The sequence below is a fragment of the Protopterus annectens genome, chromosome 3.part1 (assembly GCF_019279795.1).
Source record: "Protopterus annectens isolate FY-2018-M chromosome 3.part1, PAN1.0, whole genome shotgun sequence".
In the NCBI taxonomy this organism is placed as follows: domain Eukaryota; kingdom Metazoa; phylum Chordata; order Ceratodontiformes; family Protopteridae; genus Protopterus; species Protopterus annectens.
In genome coordinates, this window is record NC_056732.1 from 497,041,385 (window position 1) to 497,066,545 (window position 25,161).

Sequence of the window (25,161 nt, forward strand, 5' to 3'; positions counted from 1 at the left end):
TGTAGAATGCCTGCAGGAAAATAGAGAGCAAAGAATGTGCTCTCAGTCTCATTTTAGAAGAAAATTATATAAGGAAAGAGTTGCTTGGCTTAGACATGGATAGACATATTAAGATCAATGAAAGAAATAGATTACAGAAAGTAAATAAGACCAAAAGTGTTAGAAGTGTGATAAAACAGATGAACATAGTAATCAAAATTATTAACAGAAACTCGTGATATCCAAGCAGCCATCCATCCTCAACCCCTTTTTCCCATTGCATCAGGGTGTCACTTCAACAGTGACAATCATCTTGAGCTAAGGTTCACACCTCTGGGTGGCTAGCCCTGCTGTGCTAGCTTATCTGTACCAACCACTCACTTGCACCTATGGCCAACTTAGAGTACCCAATCCACCTATTGCATGTCTTTGGAATGTGGGAGGAAACCAGAGCACCCAGAGAAAATCCACATGACGGACATGCAGACTCCGCACAGGAGGCAACTCAGCTGAGAACTGAACTGGAGAACCTCCTACTGTGAGGTGACAATGCTAACCACTGCACCACCGCGACCACCCTATCACCATGGCTGCCCTACTACTTAACAGAAACTCATGTGATATAACAGAAGTAAACAGGATATATCACTGTGAATTTAAATTAGTAACAGATAAAGCCTTACCACAAAAACATAGAGCAATAAGGGAAAATACCATCACGGAGGCATCAAATAAAGAAAACCTTAAAGCAATTAAGACAAGAAGTGCCACTGTTAGAAGAATATTGAATAAGGTAAAACAAAGCATAGTATAAGAACAGACCAGGATCTATAATACACTTTTGCAAATAATAAACTAAAAATATCAGCACAGGCAGAAAAAACTTAGAAGATATGCAGATAATATAAAAGAAAAGTGGAAAAAAAAAGCAATTCATTGATGACCCAAAAAAGTTTTAAAGAGAACTGGGAAACAAGATAAAAGGAATAGAAAGACTGCCCAAAACAGGGAAGAAAGAGAAACGTTTTGGAGAAAAATTTATTAAGACACTATGGAACATAACAAAGATGCTGAATGGACAGAAAAAAATAAAAGGAATAGTAAGGAGTTCAAATGTACAGTATATGAAAAGGAATGAAGTAACAGACAGAGAAATTGAAACAAAATTAAGAAAAGTCCCTACCTCCAGGCCCAGATTCAGTATGTAACTTCTGCCTAAAAGTATTAACATCTTTCACGGAAAGATTTAACCCTGAGTAAGAATTATTTGTATGCACATCCTGAACAGACACCAACATGGTTGACAATTGAAAAAAAAATTATATTCCTCCTCCTCCTTAAGAGTGAGCCACTAAACCGTCCTAAAGCTACAGACCAATAACTTGCCTCCTAATGTATGTACAAACTATATACTGGAACTAATGCAGACAGAGTTTATATTCATCTAGAAGAAAACTCATTCATAACAATAGAAAAAAGGGTAATTAAGAAAGTCATATGAAACAAAAGATCATTTGCAGCTAAATAATGCCATAATATAGAACTGTAAAAATGGGAGCAATCTAAATATGGCATGGATAGATTACAAAAATAGCATTTGAATGTAGGAGCAATGGGATCTCACAAAAAAGAATCTACAGTTGTGTTTAGATATAATACCAGTACATGTAACCCTGTATGAATTGCAGGAGTCAGTTCTGGCACACTGCAGGTGCTGTGAAAAGCACTTTTGGCTAACATCAAAGATTAAAGCAATACTAATTTCATGAATTTTAATTTTACACTGACTTAGGAATGGGGGCCATTTCTGTCATAGTATTAGAAACCCAAAGGATTTGGAGAAATGAAAGCAAGCTCATATCATCATAATGAGCTGAAGGTCTGATTTAAATCCTCCAGGCCAGGGTAATCATGGGAGAAGAGTTGGAGCAACTAAACTTATCTTCAAGCCAGGGAAGTAGACAGCAGTACTAGTGAGCTGTTATCCGTTACAAGATCATAGGATCATAGAAAGTTACAAGGCTAATGGCCCTGGAGCCCTTCCAAGCCTAGCCAAGAGTTTATCCTCAAAAGAAACAACAGTCAGCACCTGTCACCCCTGTCAATGAGAGACACAGATGGAAACCCTGGGGCAAATTTGTGGTTTCCCATCCACTCATCAAGGTTTCACTTGAGATTCAGTGAGATACTCTGTTAGATGTGTATGGGAAGTATGTTCCAGAGACAGGTCAGCATTATGCTTCACTTAGGGTTTTTCCTTGTTGTCATACTCCCTCCTCTGACAGATGACATGCATCCCGCCATAGGGAGGTCTGCATTCTCATTCCAGTGCTATGTGCTTCCACATTTATGAGCTAATTCTTGCTGCAGCACTGGCTAACAGTCTATTGTGTTCGAGTGTACCACAATTTCATCTAGACTCCACTAGGTGTCAGCAGAGGAACAAACATTATCACCTTCTCTACCTCTCTTGCAACCACAATCTAACTTTATCCATTCATGGTCTTCTAGCACTTGGGTCATTAACTGACACCAAATAGACTTGATCACAGCTAGGACTTTCTCCAGCTGTGGCATGGGGTGCCTTCTAGGCTTTCTAAAGTGCCACCAAGTCAGCTAATATTGATTGCTTTTTCTAGAGTCAAGTACTAGTGTTAACTAACCACACTTAGACTAATGCAACAGAAACTTGTTCAATACATGATGCAAACAAGTTTAGGAAGCAAGTCCTTTCTTTCGCAAAGTCCTTTCTTGATCGATAACAGTTCATTCTCATTTGCTATTCTTAGGAAGGAGGTTGTTTATTCTTGGCAACACTTTACACAGCATATGGAGCAGATTTATTGGTTTGAAGTATGTGATGGTCATCACTTTTAAATAAAGAGTCTGCTAAGACCTTCTCCTCAATATTTGGAAAGCTTCAATACTGAACAACACTAGTTTGTAACCACAAAAAACAAAGGAAAAAAAAAGCATTTGCATGGAGGGGGTCCCATACCCCATTAAATCTATTAACTTCAGAGTCACACTACCACAAATAAAGGGGAAAATTCCTGAGCTATGTAATGGATGATCTTCTGAAGTTTAACCATGACATAGCTGAACCAACCGTATCACAAATGAATTTTTCCAAAACTTTAACTCTTGATAAATGCATGCAATGACAAATCTTATAACTATGTGGTATTTTTCTACAAGCAGTGCCACTGTTTCAGTAATCTGCCTGGCAATAGCAAAACTGTTTCTGGCACTGGTCACAGTTTTTTTGTTAATATTCTTTGAAATCCACTTGAACACACTTGCACACAGCAGCATATACTGTTAAGTTAGTTGCCAATAGATTAACATATACTTAATATATTCTGAGACAGGGCTTACTTGCTCACTCTCAAGTAACTCTCTCCAACCCAACTTACTTGCTTTAAAACTCTTGAGAATTTATGCTACCCTTACAATATTCTCTCACAATAGGTGCTGTTAGAAATTACACTGAAATACTCCCTTTTGCTATACACTCCAACATAACTTTTGAGGACATCATAAAAGTTGCAAAAGTCTTTCCTCTTTAGCCCATTTACCTGTAATATTTACCTGTAATATTGAATAGTTCTAAATGTACCCTGCATTGACTAGCTCTTCCACCCAAAAGTAGTTATGGAAAATATTCTTTGGCATTGATGGTTGATGCCTTGACTTAACATTTTATTTCAGAATGGTACTGACATAGTTTTATATACCAGATGCATTGTCAGTTTGGAATGATCTGGTATTATGACTAGGTCAGTGCTGGGTGGCTGGGGCGGCTCGTGGCATTGGACTGCCGGACTGCAGCCCCCTCAGCTAAAAAGTAGTAAAGTGTTTTAAGTGTTTTAAAAAATGTAAAAAAAAAATACCTTTTTTTTGTACTTGAAACAAATTTCAAGTCCGCGACTCGGAAGTACGCTCACACTCATTGCGCACTTTAACCGCCTCGGGCTGCGGCGGTTTTAAACAGCTTTTTTTTTGTTTGTTTTCATTGCAGCCCAGAGGAGTAATGAAGTCATCGTTGTGATGCCCAGAAGTCTATGCAGTTCTAAGATGTAGGTGATCGAGGAATACAAATGCTAAGGCGATTAGATAGATGTATTAACATATATGAAAATTGTTTTGGTTATATAGTTAGAGTGGATGACTTGACATTTGTTACACTGATGTGTTGGGATTATTGATATAATAACCTTCGTAGTGTAAAAGCTTCCACAGCAGAAAAACCAAGAACAAACGTAAGTGCTGAAATGACGCTAAGTGCTCAATAGAAAATCCAGGCAGCCAGATGGATAATTCCACAATTTATTAAGTAATCCACACGAAAAATTAATGCTCTTCAAAACAATAATAATAATAATAATAATAATAATCGCGTTTTCGTCTCACTATGTGGGACTTCATCAGAAATAAGGAAGTTGTGCAAATAACATGTTATTTGCACAACTTCATTATTTCTGATGAAGTCCCACATAGTGAGACGAAAACGCGATTATTATTATTGTTTTGAAGAGCGTTAATTTTTCGTGTGGATTACTTAATAAATTGTGGAATTATCCATCTGGCTGCCTGGATTTTCTATTGAGCACTTAGCGTCATTTCATTATTGATATAATGTTGAAGGATTTATGTCTGTACCAAAAAAGCAAATTACATATGTTTTGAATCTAGTAATTATTTTATAACTGCTAAGTATAATTTGTTTGTAAATAATTTTACATGTCATCTTTAGAATTTAAAATGTCTATATTATTTTCAAGTTTGAAAATAAAAAAATGTTAAAATAGCTTTGTCTCTATATTTTTGGATGCATGTTGTGTGTAACATATTTTGTATTGTGTGATTCTACTGAGATTTTATTTAAATTAAATAAAAGAAACTGTAAATTGGAGTCTCACCCCTTCCTAACTGAAGTAACTGGTTCACTGTCACCCAAGACCCAACTGTTCCTGCTTCACTATTGTGTAGCACTAAGACCTACTACTATTCTATTATCTTTCTAAGTTTATAAGAGCAATATTTAAAACATTGTCCTTATTTTGGGCCTTTGTCCCACTTCTATGTATGGCTTTGTCCAGATTTCTTGCTCTCAGGTAGAGAGGTATGATTGTCAGAGCCATCACCGTCAGCCAGAGACATTTCAAATTGTGACATACTTGTTGCACCCCACTCCCCCATGTAGTGACTCTGAATGTGTCCAAGCAAGGCAAGGAGTAGTTATGCAGTGTAAATGTGCAGTGTGTCCTCCCATCCAAGGTAGACACAAGTACTACAGTGGCTTTTCATCTGTCCTTGATTTTGCAGAATGGTCTGGTTTCTGTCATATTTTTTGTACTGTTGATTTATGCTTATTACTCAGATTTATACTTATTTCTCAGAAAGTGCCTGTTGCTCTGTGTTTAAGTAGCAATGCTTTAATGACCATAAGGTAAGCTTGTCTGAGATCATAAGATGCAAGTAAGCTTTAAAAAGCATACTGTTAAAGAATTGCCAACATTGAAAGCCTTTCTGTTGTTGCCATGCAGAGAATACTTGACTAGATAATGTATAAGCCTTGGGTATTAAAGGACAGGATTCCATTATTTTAAAAAGCTCATTACACTTGTTGGAGACTTCCAGTCATCTCTACAGACTTTACCCGTAAACTAAACAGAATGCCAATCATGTGTGTCCATAACCTGTACAGTAATCCTTTAAGCAATGTATCTTGAGCTTGTTTCTTGTTTGCTTTTCATTTTTTACTTTGATCATGTTTTCCCCATGAAACAAGTAGATAGTTGTCAGGCAGCAGGTCTTTTTTGGATAAGAAACATTTTTACAAGTGGGGGCATCACAGAGATTTCTACTTTCAGCATGTTACTTGGTACTTTAATAAAGCTGAATATAAATTATAATTAGAACTGCAGTGCAAAGAGAAGTGGTTTGAGTTGAGTGCTTCTGGTTTTTCTTATACTTGATTTTGACTGGCATTCCAGTAATGTATTTAAAAAGTAATTTATTTGTCATGCCTCACAACCTTTTGTTTCCATCTAGATATTAAGTAAGCTGTCATGCAGCCAATGCATTGAAATATTTTTATTCTTCTACACTAATTTTTGTCTTGATTGGACTCTCATAATGATGGTTTGCCACCCAGGGCAGCGTATTTAATTAAAGTTAGTTTTTGTGGTTTTTGAGCATAGCTCCTCCCCTTTCTAGTTGGCCACACCCCTTCCACTTGACCCCACCCATTCAGCTGTCTCCTGCAACCCCCCTCTGATTTGAAGTCACCAGCCGCCACTGCTGGATGGGGCAAAGGAATATTGCAAGTTTGCTCTGAATATATTTCAGCAAGAACAATGTCATTATTTCTCACAAGAGACTACTGTGAAAATTACAGTGTATGGGTATGTGATTAAAATAATGAGGCTGGCATGGATCAGGTTGACAAAAGAGAAGCACAGTTGATCATTTAAGGTGCACTTGAATACAGAAAAACTAGCAGCCACAGATATATTAAAAGGTTCTACACTGAAAGCAGAATTGTTTAGTATAGTCATGTCTAATATCTCACTAATGCAATGTGAAAATCAGACCTGTTAATAATGCTTGGATTTCAGTAGTAATGCATAAAGTTAATCACATACTCATTTTGTTGGGGCTTTCCATAAAAATCATACTTGCCAGGAGTGGTGGCTGTTCAAAGGGTAGAGAAAGATAAGGAATCTGGGTTTATAATCAACAAAAGGCTGAACTTATGGAGTGCAAACAAAAACATCAGTGGTGAATTAATTAAAAAGTTAGAGTGCATAGCTTCCAGGAGAAGCTCATTATATGCTGAAGTGATCCTTCCTGTTTATGGCACATGGCAGAGTGCTGTGTCTGCATCTGATAGCACTTGAACACTGAGAGATTATTGTGGCAGGCAACACTGATCAGAGGGCTACCAGACTGCTGAGCAGTATGAATGGACTGAAGTATAAGAAATGATGGATTTGGTTGTACATACTCTGAGACAGAAGAGACGCATTAGATATGATTTCAGTACACAGTATTATAAACGACAAGTGTTAGGAGCTGAGTTTAGTAAGAGGATAGATTGTGAGATGTAAAAATGTTTGTTGGTTGGAAAAGGGATGTTTTGAGGCTAACATTAGGACATTTTTTTTATTACAAGGTGATGGAGGTACATAAACACAATACTAAAGGTAACAGTAGAGGGTTCAGATTGAAATGGCCATAAGGAAGATAGAAGATGAATTGAGTGGCACATATGTGAAGGACATTGCTTGAAGCTACCTAGAGTATTTGCATTTGGAAGGCACATTATACTATAAGTCTTCTTCTGTTTTACTATAATGTGTTTGAATACATGCAAAATTTGTGTTTAACTTCTAATGTCTAGCTCTGGCAATATCCTCGTAACATATGTTTCACTTGTACAGGTTACAATAGGTACTGAAAGTTGAATCCTACTAGCTAAACACTGCTAATAGCTGCAACACATTTCTTTTCCTTGTAATAATCATGATTCATTTTTTCTTATATCGCAGGAACTTCATGCACCACTGACCCTTGTTGCAGATGGACTGTTTTCAAATTTAAGAAAGCATCTGGTGCCCCGCAAGGCTATAGTTACATCTTATTTTACTGGTACAGTTATGAAGGTAAGTGACTCTCTGCATTACCCAGCATATAAATAGTTTCAACATAAGTAGTCTTGTTCCTTTATTGTCCTCTCCTTTACCTTCTTCATAACCATCAATAACAGATTTACAAAAACAAACCATTTGTTAGCAAAATGAAAACAAAAACAGAACACTGCTCACATAAAAGTAAAAATATTTTTTTCTTGTGCCCAGTGAACGTCACCTTTACCAGCATGAATACTTTCATCTGTCAGTGCAGTCTTATGCAGATCTTTGTTTAGATTATGTTATATTTGTTTCAAAGAGTGGGAGTACAAAGGGGGGAATTGGGATTGTCAGTCATAGCTGGTATAGGTCTGCTTGAGGCCCAATAGGTAGCTTTGAGCTGTGGGACATGGGAGAATAAAGAGGGATGTCAATCACCCAGACTCAAAATTCCATTTCAGTATTTTAAACTTCTTTTCTCAAAGTCTTATTGGCAGAAAATCTGATGAGAGGTGAGTCGGTGTATCATCCTCATAGGAGACATCAGTCATTGTAAAATGGTAATAGGAATGCAAAGCTAAGTGTTTGGGAAAATCAATATATAATCAGGGTGCATTATTATATTCACAGAGATGTCAGTCATAATGATGTAATACCTGAAGCTGAATGCCTTGTTGTTTTAAGGGATTAAGGAATGGATAGCCCGGGGACTCAACATGTTAGTCTGTACATTTGGAAGATTGTAATTGGTTGAAGATGTGGGGAAGAAAGACAATAGTCCATCAATCAAGTGCTGAGACCTATAGGTCATCGACCAAGTGCTGAGATCTATCTACAGTACGATTGACAAAAGGACAAGGCTGGGGAAGGGAAAATATAAACTGTGTGATCCACCTATGCTTTTTCCTTCCTCAAAGGAGAAAATCCTCAGAAACAGTGGGTGAGACAATTCCAGTCTAGGAATAAAATCTTTCCTTGTCCACCTCAAAAGGTACATGAACAGGTAGGATTTGGTGTGTAAGCAACTTACTGTGGACAGACATTACAAAGTTCAAGGTGGTGGGAATCTCAAGTCAATAAATTGAGGGAATCTCAGGACAATAAACTATATTAATTGATTATAATTTGACAATAAATCATTTTCTTAATAAACTTACATTCTAAGGTAATGTTACAGTACTTTACATAAATAATTGTATCATTTGCAATTGTAATATGAGCTATCTTACTCTAGAAATACAGACTGTTTAAATACATGTTGTCACCAATAAGAAAAGCATTTATCAGTTTTCTACAAGTTGAAGAGTTAACTGTTGAACAATATTGCAATTTCTAACACAGATATTGTGAATTAATGGATATGAAAGGCTGAGAGAAATATGTAGTAATTCACTGCATTATCAGTCAATAAATGATAATGTATAAGAAAATGATATGTTCTGTAGGTAAATAAATATAGAGAGGAAATGTATATATGTGTTAATAGGAAACAAATCTGAAGGAATGAAAGGACAGAGAGAAAGTGTGATAAAAAATGGAAAACCTAAAATAGATGTACACTGGGTTTGATAGACAATTCCTTCTGTTTCCCTCTGTCATTGTACTTCCATTGGGGTTGGTGCCTGTAACAACAAAAAAGATGTGAAGAAGTCTACACCAACAAACGAAACATCTTATCCTCATAACAGGGTCAAGTTCACTAACGCCAATTAAAAGGTTTTTTTTTACAATACCAAACTAAGACACTGTATAATATCCAACATTAATATTGCAAAATGCTGAGAATTATCATACAGAAAATTATGTCAGGCAATACAAAATCAATTGCTGGCAAGTGTGGGATGTATGGTGGAACTTACTCCTCACTAACCCTGATTTGATACTAAGGGTGAAACTTGAGAGAATGCACGCTCAGGCCAGGAAGAAATATATCTAGACCTTAACTCCAAAACTTGCTGTGAATTTGGGAATTCATTGCATTATATAATTAAAACAAGCCAGATTTATGATGTTTAATTGTTGTGCATGGCTTGGAAGTCAGGTTATTATTTTAAGGTCATAATTTATTTCATATGACTTGATTTAATTAAAGCTACAGGAAAGTTTATATTTGTTTTTATTAAGGCTCTCAAAGTTGCACAGCCCAGTGAATAGTTTTGTGTTGCCTAGTGTTGATGTGACTTGAAAGTCAGGAATTGAGATTGTCTAGGTTAAGTTTTGTAGCATACACATTGGCTGATTAAAGTGATTTATTAAATGAGAAGACATTGTTGCTTTTGTTGATTGCTAAGAAGATTATTTTGTAAAATTCTTTAAAGCAAGCCTCATATCATCACATGTTTTTATGCTTCAATGTTTCTGTATGGTTTATACTGAATTATACTATGCTAGGATTACATGCTATAAATAATGCACTCAAAGGCTTAGAAAATAAACTAATTAGAATGGTTAGTATGCAAAACTCCTCAATTATCAGTGAGACACAATCACATAACTCATTGCTTCTTTCCTTCAAAACATAAGCAATAGCAAAGAAAAAAAAACTGTTATAAAACATGCTCAGTAACACAAAGTCCCAGTAATTAAAAAAACAGTACTGTCAGTAGCTCAACAGGTAATGCACTTTTCTTTGATGCTAAATGCTCTAGGTTCTATTCTTACTCCAGGTGATTTGATTAATTGTTCAGATCGCTGACCATGTAGTGCAGCATTAGCTGGTACTTCAGTCCTGAGTGGGGTATCCTTTGGATAAGACTTAAAACCAAGGTCCCAGCTGCATGGGTTGATGGTAGATCAGGTGGATGCAAAGGGTTCTGTGTAACGTATGGATCTTTAACTTTTTATAAAAAAAATTTACAACAAAAGAGCACAGTTTTATGTATTTATAAATGTATGAAAGAAATGTGTATAATAGGGTTTCTGTATTACAATAAGAATCAGTTAATAACATCTGTGGTTAAAAAACCTATTCCAGCTTATACATTTGAAATAATCATAAAAGAAAAAAATGAACAATAGCAAATAATTCACCCCACATACTTTTTTATTCATAACTAAAATGTTAGTTTACAGAGAACTTTTGTCAAGCATTCTATCTTATTATATAATATTTCATGGCGTCATGCTAACAGTAAGAGCCAAATAGCAGTGAAAATTACTCTATTTTTTCAACACATACATCCCATGGAATCCCATAGTCTCCAAATCTTAAAATAACCATTGATATATTTTTTATTTCCTAAAATGGGAATTCCTTATAAAACACACCACAAAAATGTTGACCTCTAGTACATTTTAAGAAATCAAGAGCGTTATCTTCAACATTGCATGTTTGCCCATGACAGCTTCTTTCTGCCAAAGTTTTATATCTTATGTTTTGCTTAATGAGTAACTCTAGTAAGGGTAGCTGCCAAATAAAATCAGATCATTCTGGTATTCCCCATACCTGATTCTGCTCATTCTAATTCCCTATCTTTCTTATGCATTTCTGGGTACTTTTCCGTTATCAGGACAACAGTTGTAATGAGCGCTTGAAATCTTACTATGCGCTCGCAATGGTCACTGCTGCTGATGTGAGTACCACACACATTTTTTTCTACTACATTACGATACTGGATAAAACCACAGCCAACACTAAAGACCAACCAGCCTCACTTACTTACAAATTAGGTGTATAGTACCAGCTTTATAGAACCCAAACTGATGACAGAAAAGTATATACAGAGATGTTGCTGAGGTGCAGAACTGATGTAAACTGAGAGCAGAAATCTGCTGTAAAAGCAGTTGTATGCATGATACTAGAAACTGGCAGCATTACAGTAACTTAGTTGGAATTAGGAGGCATATACATAGCCAAAGAACTGAGTGCAAATCCAGAAATAATCGGAGACACCATCTATTAACCTGACAGGATACGAGACTGAATTAACATACATGTTCTGAATGATACAAGTTTATAACTTTCATTTATAGAATGACATTCATCTTAAGTCACCACTTTTATGATGCATTAAGAGACTCAGCTAAAATCTAAGTCAAAATCAGCATTAGTTGAGAGGTGCAGGTAGGAGCAGACCAACTATTTTGAACCGACACCCACACGAGAAACAAACAGCACAACTAGAAAGCAACACTACACTAGGACAGTGAACAGCTACCCTATTTGCTGCAGTCATACGCACCAATTTGAGCAGATTTTCAGCTCTCAAGCTTCCATCTCCAAAATGTGGACCATAGGCTGCTTAAATGGGAGAATCACTAGATGCGTGTACCCTAACAACCACTATCAGCCCAATTGTAAGCACCACACACTTCTGCATTCACTCACAACAGGCTAATACACACTACAAAATGCATAACTGTCATCCTAGCGCATTAGAACTGTTGCCCTGATAACCAAAATGTACCCATTTCTGGTAACATTTCCATTTTCATAATAAAAAAGTTCCATAATACATGCATACCACAGTTTTTTTATCAGACACCAAGCTATATAAACTTATTTCCACTGACGCATCCTAGTCTGGGATTCCCCCATTTCTACACCCCCCTACCCTTACCTTCTTTCCTTTTCCTTAAATATCCAAAAAAAAAAAAAATCACCCAACAAATCTTTGTCCCTATCTTTAATGCTTTTATGACATATAGCAAAATGATATTTAAAAAAAAAAACTCCTTAATGAAATATTTGCACCCCCTCTTTTCATTAGTTCTCTATAAACAATATTTCTTCTGATGGGATTTAATCAAAATCCACAGAAAGTGAAAACAATCCCCAGGATTCAATAAAGTCTGTGTAGGCTTTGTGCAGAGCCTACATGGAGTGTTACCACAGATGTGATGTTGTTCATTGCACGGTATCAAGCAATGCATATTAATGAGGAATGGCATGCCTAATTAAGGTTTTGCGGCTCGCAGCAGTGTTGCTGACCATGAAACCTCTTAGGTGAATGTAGATAGCATTTCCATGTAAGGCTGCTGGCCATGAAAGCTTGCAAGTGAACATGAATAGCAATTCTGTGTAAGTCCAAGCAGCTCCAGTGCATGAATTTGTACAAAATACCACAATGACCACCAGGACTACACATAATAATAGCACTGATTCTGCCCAAAGATTGTATGACATCACAGCATTTGCTTTTCCCTTTCTTTAGTTTTCTTCATTTAAAATTTTTTTTTAACTGTTTGCATGATGCGCCACATAGCGCAAACACTGGAAGCGGAGAACCCGCACACCATGTTTGCAGAACGGCAAGCATCGCACAACATTTCTAAACACTGTTAACACACCCAGTAAATGCATGATAACTGGAACTGATGGCAAAACATCAGGATATAAAATGCAGTTGGCAGGAAAATCTCATTTTACATTGGACTTGATCTCTGGTAGTCATGGCTGGTGTTTCTGGTGAGCGAGCATGCTTCTAAGCACAGAGGTAGGGTGTCCAGGAGTCCAAAGTGTTTGTTGGACTCCTAGTTAAGTTTCATGGGCTCCAGTTACTGCAGAGGGACTATTCAGGCTCAGAACACAAATCTGAAGCATGGGATAGCATTGCCAGGGTTTTGACCAGTGCTACAGATATCCCCTGCACTGGTGATCAATGTCAACATCATTTTGATGACCTTAGGAGGAGGAAGAGAGATGTCCTCGACCATTTGATTGGGGGAATTTAGGTCTGGGGTCACCACCGAGATGTGTAAGTATCAATTACAGTGACTACTTGTAAGATTTAAAAGCTGAATATAGTCGACTGGTATTCATAATAGTATTCTGTTCTGTCCTGTTTTTTTCCACAGCTGCCATGGAAAGAGCTCTGAATGTGAGGACCCATGCTGCGAGGTTGGCAAGGATGCAAGATGCATGTGGTATGTATGCATCAGAGCAGTGCTATTATTGTAGCATTAAAAGTTAAAGACAGCTTATTTAGTATTTAATACAGTTGTATCAAACTGAGCATGCATACTTCAACTGTAAAAGAAAGTATGCATGCCTTAGTCTGTAGCACAAAGCAACACTTCTATATTCTCAAATAACAGTGAGCATGCCTTTCTCAGCTGTAAGAGAAAACTATGCATCCAGTAGTCTGTAGGACAAATTAACAGTACAGTATTAGAGAGTAGTCAGAGGTTGTGGGTTCAAAAACCACACTTCACAAATATACAATACTGTTACGTTTTCATCATTATTGCAATGTAACTTCAGGCCTCGATACCAGTGGCATAAATGGCCTACTGTAAACTGTAATTAGTATAATGTGGACATGCATATGTGCAATATATGCACAAATCAAAGATTGTTTGCTGCAATCTGTACTATAGTATTCATCTGTTATGAACTGGGTAGGCATAAAAGTAATAAATAAATTTGTTAGGAGTTTGTAGTCTTGAAAGTAAATGTAAAAGAATAGAGTCAAATAATTGTATCAATGCTTTGTATGTCGCATATGAAGTTACTGATGTTATCCCTCATTTTTTTTCTCTCATCCCAACCCTTATCTTCTCTTTCATTTTTTTCTAATGTTTTTTTTTTTTCCTTTTACTTTATTTTTGTTTTACCCATAGCACAGCAAGGTAGGACTGTCCCGCAGTATCCTCTTGCCTCCACTCCACTGACTATAGCACCGCTGCCCAGCATGTCTGGGACACAACCTGGCAGCACCCTCTCTGCTGCCCCTGCACTACCTGGGCCCTCAGGTAGTTCTGCCCCACAGGATAACCCATTGGTTCCCTCCGGGAGCAGTGGTGGAGGTGGTGATTTTATCACCCATGAATATCTGCAAGGGGTGGTGCATAGAACTGTGTGCTGCACTGTGGTGCACACCTACAGCAGATGGGTTACCTGCTCTCCTTCCTTGTACAAAATACCAGAAGGAGACACATGCATCAGGCACTGCAGCCATCAGCATGGTGAGGTGGCAGTTTTGACAGTCTAGTGGGTGAGTCGATTCCACCTTTAGTGTCCTTCACCATCCCCGTGTCTTGTCTTGTGTGTCCTGTTGGTCGACTTCTTCACCTACCCAACTTACCTGACCCAGGCATACCTACATCCCTTCCCCAACATTCCTCTCTCACCTGTCCCACAAACAATATTTGTTCCATACATAGCTATTCATTTCACACATATGTCCTCTTGACACACTTGATTTGGTTCAACTGGCTATACAACATGATTATGTTGTGGTCATCCCTCTCTGTGCAGGTGACAGTGCAAATTCAGGTAATATTCTGCACATATAATTCCTTTTGCACTGTTGAACAAATGGATAACTATAGGTCTTTCCTACCACCCTCCTGCACATTCCTGCCTTGCTTTCACTTTGTTTTCTTCCTGCTTGATTCCCATTTCACCAGTTCCAATCTCCCTCTTTTCTTTTCTTTAAAGAACGATTGCACAATGGTGCACATTGCACACTAACATGCATTAACAGTAAATGGCAACAATATATGTAAATGTACTTAAAAGTATCATAGACATTTGTAAAAGTACTACCTACACCTATATTTAAGCCCCATACCATCTGCCTCCAACAACAGCATTAACACCTGCTGCCAAAGAGTCAGTTATGCAGCAGATGTTTGTCATACAATCAATAGTAAATATAGGTTCATAGGTTGGTACTAGGCTATCAGCCCAAGGGCCTATACAAGCCTAGCCATAACAATTCCCTGGCTATTTCTTCCCACACTATTTAATTCTCTGGACCCCTGTCTAGCAGGGTGACTGACGTGATCCTTGGGGTGAATTTCCTTTCTCCCATCCAATTGTCAAGGTTCCTTTTGAAGAGGGCCAAAGAGGTGCTCTGCTTGACATGTACGGGCAGTCTGTTCCAGAGTCTCAAGAGTCTCTGGGTCAGGAACCTATCCCTCCAGCATGTTTTGTTTATTGTGATGACAAGGTTTAGATCCCCGGAGTGTGTGGCTCTAAGGGATTGGGATTTCTTTAATTATAGCATGTCCAACAGCTCTGGGTTTGATATGGCCTTGTATGTTAAGCAGAGATCGCCTTTGAGTAGATGATATGTGACAGAGTATAGTTGGAGTTTTTTAAGGTGGTCAGCATAGGGCATCTGCATTAGGCCTGTGATTCTTTTAGAGAGGTATTTCTATGACCTTTCCTGTTGTTGCAGATGTCTTCAGAGGTACATACCAAATGAGGCGTTGTATTTTATAATGGGTCTAATGAGGGATAAGTACAGTGAGACAATGACCTCCTTTTTTCTGGATGAAAAGTCCTTAGTGATGAGGTGTGCGACATAGAAGGATTTTCTGACTCTTGTGGCAATGTGGTTATTGAAGGTGAGACCACTGTCCACCTGTGTCCCTAAGTCTCTTATCACACTTTTGGTGTTTAGTGTACTGCCACCTATGTGGTAATTCACGGGTACATGTTTTTTCCCAAAGGGGATAACTATACATTTTTTAGCATTGATCTTGAGCCCATGGCTCTGACACCAAGCATCTGTTTCTGTAAGGTCCTTTTGTAGAGTATCCACATCATTTGGGGATTCAATAATGGCTCCCAGTTTGCAGTCATCTGCGAACTTTGTTAGCCAGAGTCCCTTAATGTTGGCCTGTATTTCAGAGAAGTAGATGTCAAACAAGAGCGGTCCCAGGACTGAACCCTGAGGTACTCCACTTGCCACTTATCTGGAGCTGGATTTGGAGTCGGCTACTTTTACAGTGTGGGTTCTGTCAGTAAGCCAGTTGGCAACCCATCGAGTGATGTAGGGATTAATTCCCGGCTTAGTAAGTCTATCTATGATTCCAGAGTGGGGGATGGTTGTCAAAGGCCTTGGTGAGGTCCAGATAGGCTGTGTGGACTGCTTTACCCTCATCCATGGCTCTGGAGACTGATTCAAAGAAGTCAATCAAGTTCAGGAGACAAGATCGGCCCTTCACGAACCCAAACTGAGTGGGGTCCAGTGTTTGAAGGTTGCCAATGTCTTTGTTTATAAGTTCCATGATAATACATTCCATGGCCTTGCAGATCAGGCTTGTCAGACTGATGGGGTGGCAGTTTCTGGGATCCAAGATGGATCCCCCCTTGTGGAGTGGGATAACTATAGCTGTGCACCACTCAGTGGGCATGAAGCCTGAGGTGAGGCTATGATTAAACATGATGCTTAGGTGAGGTGCCAGTTCTTTTTGTAGTTCATGTAGTACACAGCCCAGGATGTCATCTGGTCCCATGGATGCTTTATTCTTAGCTTTGGAGAGTGCATTTTATATCTGTGTGGCCATTATTACCAGAATTTGGCAATCTTCCGGTATTGAGATGGGCCATCTAGGGGGTGAGAGGGTGGTGAAGTTGGCACTGAATTGATCTGCCAAGATATTGGCAATATCCTTGGGATCAGTATATTTAATGCCATTCTGTTGTAGCTCAGAGCAGATCTAAGCATTGCCATTTAGATTCTTGACAAAGTTATAGAATGCCTTGTGGTTGTCTTTGGAATCTTTGGCAATTTTATTTTTGTAACTAGCTTTGAAGGATTTTATGAGGGATCTCAGCTTCTTACTGAGGCTGGTAAGGGAGTTTTTTGCATCCTGGGATTTTGTTCTTTTCTGCAACAGTTTCTTCCTTTTGTTGTAAAGTTTGTTTATGGCAGGGGACCACCAGATTGACTTCCTTTTTTTAGAGGAGAGCATCTTGGTTCTATTTGGGATGGCATGAGTCATGCATGAGTGGATGTGCTCATACAGTGCCTTAGTGTAGGATTCAGCAGTCGAACTTTCAGTTCCCATCTGCATGAGTGTCATGAAGTTTGTCACTTCTGAGTAGCATGAAGTTGGCTTTGGAGAAGTTTTTTATGGAGGTTTCCTTACAGGGAGGTGGGGGTGGGATGTGGATGTTAAGGGTGATTAGCTTATGGTCAGACTTGACCAAGGAGGGGGTGACCATAGGTGTAGAGCATCGCTTTCCCATGTTGGTAATGAGCATGTCTAGGATATTGGAGTCCCTGGTGGGACTATGGATTAGTTGATCCAAGGCATTGGAATTTATGAATTCCAAGAACTGTTGGACAAAGCTGTTGGTACATGAGTAGTTTTCCCAGTTAATGACATGGTAGTTGAAATCACCCAGTATTAGGGTGTTTGGTTGTATCTTAATATTTTCCAGTATGTTTAGAAAGGTGTAGTGAGAATCTTAGGGCATGGTGGGAGATCTGCAGCAAGCTACAATTTAGATTGCAGTCTTACCTAGTGTTAGTTGCAACTGGAGAATTTCAGACGCATTGTGTTGGGCAACTAGCCTGGTGGTGTGAATATCCTTGGTGAATATGGGCACTCCTCCACCTTTAGTGTTTCGGTCCTAGTTTGGTGGCCAAAACGTGTGCTAAGAGTTGTAGCCTGGTATTGCAGGGGTGCTCTCTGGAGCTTTGAACCAGGTCTCAGTTACAGCACAGATATCAATGTTCTCCATTTTTAGGAGTGCTTCAATCGAGTGCATTTTGAGGTTTAGACTTCTAGCATTGAGTAGCATTACTTTCAGAATTTGCATGTTTGTATCTGTCATGCTGGTGGTTTTGTCCTTTGCCTAAAAAAGGCACTATAGGGGTGGCAAGAGCCTTAGCTAGTAACCTGAATCCTAGGGGTGACAGGTGCAGACCATCTCTGGCAAAGCATTGTGGTCTTTTGATCATGTTGTCCCAGGCAGACAGAAACTAGATCCCCTTTGAATGACACCAGAAGCTTAGCCAATTGTTGAAGTCAATCATTTTGTCCTTATATTATGGTATAATTCTGGGCAAAGGCAGGATGCTACTCAGGGCAAGGGTCATACCTGCCTGGGCCACATGATCCAAGAGCTCTTTCATGTCTCTTTTCATGTAGTCCAGGGAGGTATGTCTCAAGTCATTCACTCCAACATGGACAATGACAGATTCATATTTGTACTTGTTGTGGAGTGACTTGAGTGCATTCATTATGTGGCAGATCCTGGCACCTGACAGGCAGCTGATTGTAATTTTCTCCTTGTTCAGCATGGTGAGTGGGACATCAGTGTGCCTGACTATAGAGTCACTTATGACTAAAGTGTTAGGTAAATTGTCTTGCCTTAGGGGCTGTTGCTGGGTGGTACACTGGTATTGTGAGCTATGTAACTCTTTGGGTGTGACTGGTGTTTGTTTGCGTTTCAGCTTCGGAGGTCCTTGTTGCTTGGGCAGGTTACAGTTAAGGGCCTCTGCATATGTGGATTTAATGTTGCTATGTGTGGGTGTTGGTGGTGTGGGTTTAGAAGGGCTATGTGTTGCTTGAGGTGTAGTGTGGGTTTTAACCTTCTCCTCTTGACTGTCTAGCACAGTCTTGGGTGGAGAGAGCTTTGCTTCCAGTTTGGCTATGTAAGTGCATCTCTCACAGGTTGTAGTGTTGAGTAGTAGGAGGAGAGGGTTGTCTGTGTACATGAGGCAATTGCTGCATTGCCCCAGTATGCCCAGATTCATCAGGTGGACAGGAGAAAGCACACAATTTCTGAAAGATGTCCCTATGTTCTTCCCCTTGCTTTGCTCCACATTTCAACACTGTCTTATCGTCACCATTTCTTTACTTTTTAAGTGAATATTTAAATATTCTCCCTATTGTTGGGCCTTTGTCCACCACTTATATATGACTTTGTCCAGATTTATAGCTCTAAGAGTTGAGAGTTAGGTTCACCCTGCTTGTTCCCCATTTCACCACGGTCCTATCTTGCCCATTTATTTTCTTTAAAGCATTTTTGTGTGATGATGTGTGATGCACACCATTGTACAATAATGCTTTAAAGAGATCAAATTGTACTGCAGAACTAGTTAAAATTACTAGATACAACTGTATTAGAATCCAGTACCATATGGATCCAAAAAGGAAGTTATCACTGCATTAACACCTGCTGTCACACAGTCAGTTAAATAGCAGGTATCTGTTATAGACCTAATAGTAACTGTTAGACTTTAGCAGTCTCAAAGTGTATAGGCATGCACACTACACCTATTTGTGTGTAGGTAAGCACTGCACAAACTCCAGCTGCATTTCTAAAGTGTAATAGTTATTATGTAGTCTCTCACATATACCTGATACTTAACTGACTCCAATGCAATAGGTGTTAATGTACTTAATGCAGTAATATGTACCCTTAGGCTAGATGGTACTGAGCTGGAATACAGCTTTATTTAATACAACTGCTTTTCATAACTGTTGCTAAGTGTTGATGTGTGCATTAATGAAAAGAAATGGGGACGATAGTAAAGTGGTGAAATGGGTAACAAGCAGGGGGGAAAACAAAGCATTAGAACATGGTAGTACACATGAGATATTTCTACATAGCTTGGGATTTGAACTTTCACACAAATGCATCTTCAGAAAACAGAATGGATGCCTTATTCCTCTTTGCCACTGAAATGGCTTTCCAGCAAAGGATTGAAGTCATTCTTCAGAGAATGAACTGGAACAGACTATACACCATTATCAAACCATCAGCTGCTATTTATACATTTAATTATCATTAATATATGTGGATGTAGTGCACTCATTGAGCATACAACCTGTTATAAATATACACATGTCTTACATTTCTGTGTTTCTTGGTAATGCATCACTTATCTGACCAGTAGTGTGAGACATGCAGCATGTAAGCCATTCAATATCTTTGGCCTTAAATTGTGTGGGGATATTAACTGGGGGAGTAATATGATATGTAGTTGCCAACAACTGAAGGCTAGGTTGGATGGCACACACAATCATATGTTGTTCTTTTGGAGGTAGCATAGGTGAGTTATTATTATGGCACAAACAAGGGTACATTGCTCTTTTTTTGGGGGGGGATCAGTTACTCTTATGTCACAAACAATCATAGTCTGTTCTTTTGGTGGGGAGCAAAGTTGAGTTACTGCTGTGGCACAAACAAGGATATGATGCTCTTGCTACTCTCCTTGTTCTGCATCTTGCCTGTTTGATCTTGGGAAGGGCTGTGAAGTCAGAAACTTCAATGTGTATTATTACTTTCTAACTTCTGTCCTTAATGATTTACCAGTAAAAAGTATGGTGCTAAACTGAGGGCATGCACTGATCATCAGTACTTTTGAGAGGTATGACTGTGTGAATTTTTGGTGCCTAAGGCCTACTACTTACTAATGGACACTTATAAGTAAAATAAGTTTCAGATGTCACATGTTAAGATACTTTCTGTACAAATGCACCACTATTTACTTAATTTCTGTACCATATTAAGAAATACAAGGCTATGTCATAATATTACTAAAGAATACATTCTAGGTTCAGGACATACATTGCAAATGTAGCAGCTGATACAGTTTTAGTTTAGGGCTGACTATGTCTGATGCAATCAGTACACAGCCAATACCTGGGGAGGTAAAGGTTGTGTGAATTTCCTGGCATCGATTTTACTATACGTATGTGAGTATCAGAAAGGTATTAGGCACCTAGATGGTCAGTGAATGTGCTATGCATTGTCTCTTACTCAGAGCAAGTCAGAGCAAGGACAAATTGAGCATGCCTACATCTGCCTCCAGTCACAGCAGCTAGTGATTCCCCTCTGAGTCCTCCTCTGACTGTGGCTGTAGTGACCTAGGTGTTGGAGGGGGTTGTGTGTCCCTTCCCATTGCTGATCCTGCTACAGCTGTTTCAGCAGGATCAGATTGTGTAGCATAGCACATACTGTGAAGATTTGTATACATGTGCATGGATCATACTGCAGGGCTCTACCAGTGTGCAGATTCTAGAATTTATTCTCAGACACAACAGATTATAGATATATTTACAAAATCTTATTAGAGCAGTTTGGCTTCACAAAAGGGGTGATAAGTTGTCCTAGTGACATCCAGGTAACCCCAGCTACTGGAACCAAATTAGATTATTTCAAAAAAGAACTGCGCAAACTGGATCAAAACAAAGTGCAGGGAGGAGATGGAATTAGTAACAATGACCTGAGAACACTTCAGCAAGAACTTACACTACCATTATATCTATTACTCACTAGGTCATATAAACATGGGGAGATTCCTCAAGATTGGAGACATGCACTTATTAAACCTGTCTTTAAGGGAAAGGGGAGTAGGACAAACCCAGAATCATATAGACCCTTAAGTCTGCTTTCATGTTGTGGAAAAATAAAGGAGAAGGTAATATTGGATAACTTATTGTCAGAACTGGATACGTTAGGACTTGAAACTATATATCAGCATGCATATGTTGAAAATAGATCTATTACCACCTGTAACATGATGTTTTATAACAATATAATAACAGCTATGAATGAAAAATTGTGCTGTGATGTAATTTATATAGATTTAACTTCAGCATTTGGCAGGATCATACACAAACCACTGATCAATAAATTATTAAAACCAGGTATTGATGTACTCTTGATAAGATGGATAGCTGCATAGCTTACAAATAGGACATAGCAAGTATCATACAGCAACTGGACAGGTGAAATCCTTGGTTACAGTCAGGGTCTCCCACAAGGCTCTGGCCTAGGCCCTTACTTGTTTAGATTGTATCTTTCAGGCCTCAATTTTTTATCTAAGGTGTTTTCTACAGTCTATATGCAGATGACCTGAAAATGAGTAAACTGATTACAAGTGTTACAGATAGGGCATGTCTGCAAAATAACTTGACTAAATTGACCATTTGGGCACAGGAGAATAATATGCTGATAAATACATCAAAAAACAGGCATATAAGATTTGGGAGACATAAATCAAAAGGTGAATATTTGATGCAGCACACAGTGATTGAAACTGTACAGTTATTTAAGGACATGGGTATATGGGTAGATTCAGCTATGGGTTTTTCTAATCATATCAACCAATTGGTTAATGACAGTTATAGAACTATAGACTGTATAAAAAGATTTATAAAGTCTAGGAAATCAAAAATAATGAAGTCATTGTTTGTTAGTTACATTAGACCCAAACTTGCGTATGGAATAACAATATGGAAACCCTATAAACACAAGCATGAGTAAACTGTAAACAGTACAGCAGAAATATACCAAGGGCATCCATGGATATGAAAATCTAAGTTATGAAATACTGAAATATCTGAACACGTACAGTGTCTCTTACAGATATCTAAGAGGAGATCTTATTCAGGTATATAGGGCATTTAGGGACAACTACTTCTGGGAATATTTGGGGTTATCAAAATGTACTAGAGAATCATCAGACAACCTATGTAGAAGATTCTATAGGAATGAGAAGTGTACTAATTGGTTCTCTGACAGAGTAGCTGATGCATGGAACAGACTGCCAAATTGCATTAAAGCAAGTACTAGTTTAGATATTTTTAAGAACAGTCTGGACACTTATGTGAACAAGTGTTTTGGCATATTGGCATGCTAGAAGGGCATTAATGCCCATGCTTGAAATATTTGTATGCATGTATGTAGATATATCTAAATCACCGGACCCATGACTTTAACAGCCCAAACACACTCTATATGATGTTTCTGGTTTGAGTGTGTGCCTCATTATGGCATTCTTCTGTGGCTGTAGGTGTCATCAGCCATGGTTCTAGTGCATAGCCAGCATCCCCCATTAAATGTCCCTGTGGATGCCCTCTCCGGCAAACATCTGGTACACCTGTGATGTGTGCCAGATATGGGAGTCATGATAACTGCCAGGGCTGCCAGCACAGACATTCAAGATAATTCCCTGGATATTACACACATATTGGCAGTTGATGCAGTAGCATCCCTTGCTGTTAATGTAGATGCTAACCTGCTCACCAGGTGTTTCCTTAATGTGTACATGAGTGCATTCTATGGCACTCAGTAATTCAAGATAGTGCGCTACACTGCAGAACTGTTGCATATTGCTGGCCCTCTCCTCAGAACTACGGGGAAGACAAATGCACTCTCTGGCATGTATTAGCATAGCATCCAGGAATCGGTGGACGATCCTGAATGCTGATGCCTATGACACACCCATCATGTCCCCAGTTGTTCTTTGAAAGGTACCTGTGGCTGATATTCTAAGGGCTGCACATACCTTATTTTCGACTGGGATGGGTTCCTCTTGGTTGGCTCTGGCTCTGAGTTGAGGTTGGCAGAGCTCACAGAATTCTAATAATATGTGCCTGTCCACCCTGTAGTGCTCTACAATCTCCAGGCCATATAGCATCTGAAAAGATACCTTGGGTCTGAACACTCTTCTCCTTCTTGGCTTAAGCCTGTTGTCAGAAGCACCAGCAGCATTAGCTTCAGCCTCTAGCACATACATATGGAGCAAAGCTGCAGCAGTCCCTAGCATTGTGTCCCTTTAAAATTCCTTGTCTCTACTCTAATTGTATTGAAGTATTCAGAAAAAAACAGAATGGAGGCTACTTGGATGCTTTATAGCTTGTTGAATAGGTCCACCATACTGAAAATGTGAAATAAGCACCTATGAAACATATCTTCTGCTTAACTGAGTGTGTTAATCCATTGCTGCTCATTAGTGTGCGATGCGCACCTCCGCATCATTGAGTGCACCTATGCATAAATAAGGTAAGCACAGGCAATATTGTTATTACTTTCCTCCATTCCCATGATATAATGCAAACATGGAGCACAAAACATTTGCAGACCCTGTATTAGAACCCAAGACCATCAGTTCTCTAGCCCTACACATACATTTGCTGCCAGAGGAATAGTTACATGTCAAGTGTAGAGAAACCTGCCATTCATTCCATTTCCTGGACCAGACAGAGACGACACATTTTAGCAAAAAATAAAGAGGATGAAACAGAACTTGTGTATTGTGCACTACTTGTACACCTCTGTAAGTGTAACCTGACACACCTCCCTGATGCCATAATTCACTGTTGGCATCCATTGAAAGCAAACACTGTGGAAATGCTTACATGAAGTGAACATCCCTACATGGTTACGTTGTTTTGCAATTCAGCAATTCTAATAAGTTTTGACCTCATTTGTATCTTCACCATGCTGACAGCCCTTCACAGACCTATATGTACACCTCTGTAAGTGTAACCTGACACCCCCTGATGTCATCATTCAGTGTTGCCATCCATTGAAAGCAAACACTGTGGAAGTGCCTACATGAAGTTAAAATCCCTACTAGGTTATGTTTTTTTTTTTTGTGTGATTCAGCAATTCTAATGAGTTTTAACATCATTTGCATCTTCACTATGCTGACAGCCCAGAATCTGCATGGTTGGTAATCATGTAGGCAGGGAAACTGAAGGGAGCCCCAAAGTTGTAAACACAAGGGAGGGTATGACTTTGCTATATATCTGCACAGATGAATACAGGTTTTGATAAAATTTGACTGAATTCCATCAACTACATGCTGCATATGCCTACATGACAGTATGAATAATCTGTTTCATGAGGTTTACACTGTTAGCTGTCTACATCAGTTATGGCTGTATTCTTCATTTTGGAGGTGGGGGAGCAAAGCTGCATTTATGTCATAGCACTTAAAAAGGATTGTTGTTATTGTTACTGTTCTTTTGTAGCATCCACCCTGTCTAATAATTTAATAATGTGTCTGCTGTTAACATGTCAGGTCAGTTGTGTACAAATCTATTAACTTTTACTTCCTCT

The 25,161-nt window shown here is 38.8% G+C and overlaps 1 protein-coding gene across 1 annotated transcript in view; it reads left to right on the plus strand.

The window, feature by feature from the left end:
• Positions 1–565: 565 nt before the first annotated feature.
• The window catches only part of LOC122797690 (squalene monooxygenase-like), a 748,040-nt gene continuing 723,444 nt past the window's right edge, over positions 566–25,161 (plus strand). The window contains exons 1-2 of the mRNA XM_044066225.1: positions 566–772; positions 7,536–7,649. Of these exons, the coding sequence (XP_043922160.1) occupies positions 566–772; positions 7,536–7,649 (321 nt within the window). The remainder of the gene's footprint in view (positions 773–7,535; positions 7,650–25,161) is intronic.